Genomic DNA, 4,129 nt, shown 5'->3' with positions numbered 1-4,129 from the left:
TATAAATGTATAATCATTGATGCAATTTATTGTAAATGTAAAATTCTAGCATTGAAGTTATGTGTTCAGTCTCTCTTTCCAATAACTCCAATATCGCTTGTATAAAAAAGAAAAAGCGTGTATACAGGGCCAAGGTCAATTGACTAGTAGACTTCTTGTTTTCACAAGAACCAAGTGTTCCATTGTTTAGTATGCGTTTGATTCAAATTTCTGAATTGCAAACTTGTAAATCATAGAGAAGTTAGACAAGGATTCCAAATGTTTCCCAATTCTTGAAAGTTGAAGTAGGCATTTAAACAAAATTGAAGTTGAAGGGAAAGGTTTGGAGCTCCTTACCCCAGTTCGAACTCACACAATTACATTCATCGGGAGGCATTGCCGTGGGGACAACATGGGAGAGAAGAATTAGTCTACCATCACAATGTGTGGTGGAATACCTCTTATACTACAAAAAATATAGCTGAAATACGTAGTCATGCCCTAGAAAGAAAGCCCCACTGACCTAATTGGTTGAGTTTTATGGTAACATATAGTAGGGGACTATCATCTTCTCAACATTTTGGGAACAAAAGTGGTTCATGCGCAAATCATATTGTATCCTCTCGTGTATATCAAAACATGAGCCCCACAACTAGTCCCTATTTTTAAAATGATCAACTTTGTGTGATACACTTTTCAGGACTACATTTCTTGATCATTGCATGCTTTCACACATGAAACAAATGTTTCAAATCAAATCCACCCAGAGAGTAAAAGAAATGGGATTTACACAACTTACAAATTTAAGGGCTGCAGTGTGTAAACAAATCATGCAGCCGATAACAACAAATGGTACAGAAGGATTCCTACAACAAACTAAGAGATCTGTACAAAAAGTGTAGCAAACCACCTACGTGGATAGCAGATCTGTCGTTACCTTGGTTCCACAGGAAGGCCTTGTTCTTAACCTCTTGATTGCTCCACTTAAAATCCAGAGACCTGTCTGAGGATTGGAATCAAGCTATACACATAGGGAAGGAAACTTTTGCCATCAATTGACCTGCTAAAACAGCTAACTAAAGAGACTCGGTGCAATCTTCAATTGAGCATGACCGAAATTATAAATGAATTTGCAGGCCGCACATCCCTGGCAAGTTTCAAAACAAAGTGCTACTGTCGGTCCAGAGTCTACTGTGTTGGCAATCTCCGACTTCAAGAAGCAAATAAAGTTTGGTTTTGTAAAAGCACGAGAGAGCTACAAACTAAAGGTATGTTCAACTACCAGTTCCTGAAAAAATCAGAGAAGGAGAAACTTCGGTTTCAAACATAAGGGCTTTAAAAACTACATAGACAAATGCAATCAGAGATCCGATTGTTCAATAATTTGGACCTAGGGTTCATCAAGTCAACAATTAACTAGCCTCACCGTTACGATTGTGACTGTTCCGAAATCATCATTCCACCAAAAATCAAAGGTGCTTCAGTAATTTTTACTCTTCTTTTACCTTCTTCGTTGGTGAAATGACTTCCTGTGCAAGCATTGTTGACAGATGAGTACCAAAGTCAGTATCTAGAAAAACGAACTCCTTTCCATAACAATATGATGAAAACTATAAATAACTGCACATATCACTTGTTGCAGAAGGCAAACCTGATCACATATAGGACAGGAATCACTTCTTTCCATCCACTGAAGGATACACGAGAGGTGATAGTGGTGTTCGCATTTTGTGATAAACTTTGGATTCTCTGTTTCATACTCTACAAGTGGAGAAACAAGATTAATAATTAGCTACCTACAGTTCAAAATAGAAAAACGATGCAAATATGGTGTCTCTTAGTTTCCCATAATCGAGAAGAAAAATAATCATACATCAAAAAAATTAGTTCCCTGAGCTATTGATGGTAAAGCACCTTCGAGACAAATGGGACAAACATCTTCGTCTTCTTTTTCTAAAACATGAGGTTCATTTGATTTTGAAAGTTCTAACTTCTTCGGTGAGATATCCAAAGAACTTTCTTGAACTTTGCAGTCTGATTCCCCAAGATCTCCACAAGTTGCTGAAGTATCAAAACTACTGCAGCTAATTGTTTCCCTGGCAGAATCAGAATCTGTTGATCGTGAACATCCAAAGACCATATCATATGGCAAAGGTGGAGGAGGGGGTCTGTAAGTGTCTGGTATTGATGCTTCCAGATCCCAATGAACCAGGAGTCCTGCACTGATTGTGGAGGCTGTGACATCAAGAGATCTTAAGGACTCTTGCTCTTCCAAAACCGGAGGACACTGAAGAAAAGAGTTTTAAGAAAAGAAAAGAATTAGAATTAAGAATCAAATCTTAATGCATACGGTAAACTTATACGATATTAGAAAAAACAAGAAACTCTCCTAATATCATGTGATAAAATTATTTCCACTATCGGCCCGAAACAGTTGGGTACTCAATGAAAAGCAAACTAGAATAACAAAAGGGATGTTGGAGTGAGAAGGGAGATACACGTACATAGATATATACAGGTGCTCCATGCAGATGAGCTTTTCTGCAAGAACAGCAACAACCGCCCATTCTCTGCAGTTATTCTTCTTAAACACCCAACACAAGTGTATATAGGGGCATTGCTTCCTGTTAATTGGCATCATAGGCGACTAAGTCAATTGCTATAGATTGAAGATAATTAATATGTTACTATGAGTTAAGAAGATTATATACAACAACATTAAAAGGATATTATGTTACTAAAACCTAAAAGAAGCCACAACAAAGTGCTTAAAATATTTAATTAACCCTCGCAAAGAGGCAAGAATAAGAAATAAGAGTTGGCAGGCAGAGATATGTCGGAAAAAGGTGAACTGCAAAATTATCGACCAGCCAACAAAATAGTTGGTAAATTCTGAAGAGACGATGTAATTAGCTTTTCAGACTCTGTAAAACTGACAGTTTCATGAACCCAAAATTTTTAAATGGGATTTTATATTGCTAGTGCAATCAAATAAGAATTGCAACTATAAAAGAAAGGGGGTTATCACTAGTACCCATGCTTATGGTGCCAGTTTTCTGTAGAAGCTACCGCCCACGATGCCAGCAGTCCAGAAATCTCATGCTATGAATTACAGCGACCAAAAACCACAGTACATATCAAATTTTTCTAAGATGCAGCACTAGAAATTAGTGATGGCGTTGCACTTTGAATTCCATTGCTCGAAGCATATTCCATTTTCGTATGTTACATATGCAATCCCTAGCATTTGAACCTAATCTTTATAGTATTTATGCATGAGAACAAAAATACAACCTGTAGAATCCTTGCTAAAAGGAACAATAAAACACAAAGTCTGTGAGACCCTCTTCTGCTCCAAATACTCATTCAACTCTCCCAATGCTATTCCTAATCAACAATTAAGACAAACAAAAACCCCAATTGAACAAAAACTAAGCATAAAACAGTAAAGAACACAAACAAAATAGCAAACAGAAACCCAATTGAATAAAATACTGCAAACCCACAAATCCAATCAAAACCCAGATGCGAATTTCACCGAATTAAAGCACCTAAACAAGAAAATTAGTTCTTGCACACAAAAACAAGCACACCCAGATGAATGATTGATCAAAATTCGCGAGCTTTAAATGTTAAGAGCAAAGCTTTTACCTGTAGAAGCTGGAAAGAGAGCGTTTTGTGAAAAGAAGTATCCAGTCGGTGATAGAAGGAAATTAAAGCCTCGCTTTTGGCTTTTGTGGGAAGTGCTTTCTGCGTTTGCACAGTATGCACTCCACTCTCGTATGAGTCCCTCTCGCGTACGCTATGATGGTCTAGCCATGTAGTTCACGTCTCTATTATTACGCCAATATAATTATTTAATTTAACTGATGGGTTAAGTTTGTGATTAACCACTTAATCATTCATTGTTCTTGCATTATGGTTATGGGGTTGAAGGATGACGTGATCTGGTGTGGAGGAAGTGGGGTTTTCTACTGGGTTAGATCGGTTTTTGAGGAAAATGACAAATTTTGGAAAGGTCAAAAGTTGGACTTACATGAACGGGTTACCAGCATTGACGTTTTGGTTAGAGGGAAAATTTGAAATAGGTTCAATTTTATAGGGTTATTTTTGAAATAGGTTCAATTTTTAGTGATTTTTTATTTTTGAA

General features: G+C 37.1%; 1 protein-coding gene across 15 annotated transcripts; it reads right to left on the bottom strand.

Moving 5' to 3' along the window:
- Positions 1-672: 672 nt before the first annotated feature.
- On the bottom strand, positions 673-3,918 carry LOC103416195 (probable E3 ubiquitin-protein ligase RHB1A). Of its 15 annotated transcripts, none has more exons than XM_070824741.1 (8): positions 3,631-3,918; positions 3,274-3,366; positions 3,014-3,081; positions 2,484-2,603; positions 1,853-2,266; positions 1,631-1,740; positions 1,406-1,508; positions 673-1,267 (listed from the first exon to the last, which is right to left on the bottom strand). In XM_070824741.1, exons 4-7 carry the CDS (start codon positions 2,544-2,546, stop codon positions 1,481-1,483), a joined length of 615 nt encoding a protein of 204 aa, XP_070680842.1. In that variant the 5' UTR covers positions 2,547-2,603; positions 3,014-3,081; positions 3,274-3,366; positions 3,631-3,918; the 3' UTR covers positions 673-1,267; positions 1,406-1,480. The 15 variants fall into 15 exon arrangements, with proteins under 15 accessions (XP_070680842.1, XP_070680849.1, XP_070680843.1 ...); XM_070824748.1 differs by having other exon boundaries at positions 1,894-2,266; XM_070824742.1 differs by lacking the exon at positions 3,014-3,081.
- Between the last annotated feature and the right edge of the window lie 211 nt (positions 3,919-4,129).

The sequence above is a fragment of the Malus domestica genome, chromosome 07, assembly GCF_042453785.1.
Source record: "Malus domestica chromosome 07, GDT2T_hap1".
Taxonomy (NCBI): Eukaryota; Viridiplantae; Streptophyta; class Magnoliopsida; order Rosales; family Rosaceae; genus Malus; species Malus domestica.
This window is presented reverse-complemented; position numbering and strand designations above follow the sequence as displayed.

What these genes read in the sequence shown, in the direction of transcription:
- LOC103416195 (XM_070824741.1), bottom strand. Translation starts at nt 2,546, where the DNA reads ATGGGCGGTTGTTGCTGTTCTTGCAGAAAAGCTCATCTGCATGGAGCA. An exon ending in AGGGAACTAATTTTTTTGAT is followed by an intron (nt 1,741 to 1,852) that starts GTATGATTATTT and finishes CTCCACTTGTAG; the next exon opens with AGTATGAAACAGAGAATCCA. An exon ending in CCTGTCCTATATGTGATCAG is followed by an intron (nt 1,509 to 1,630) that starts GTTTGCCTTCTG and finishes ATGCTTGCACAG; the next exon opens with GAAGTCATTTCACCAACGAA.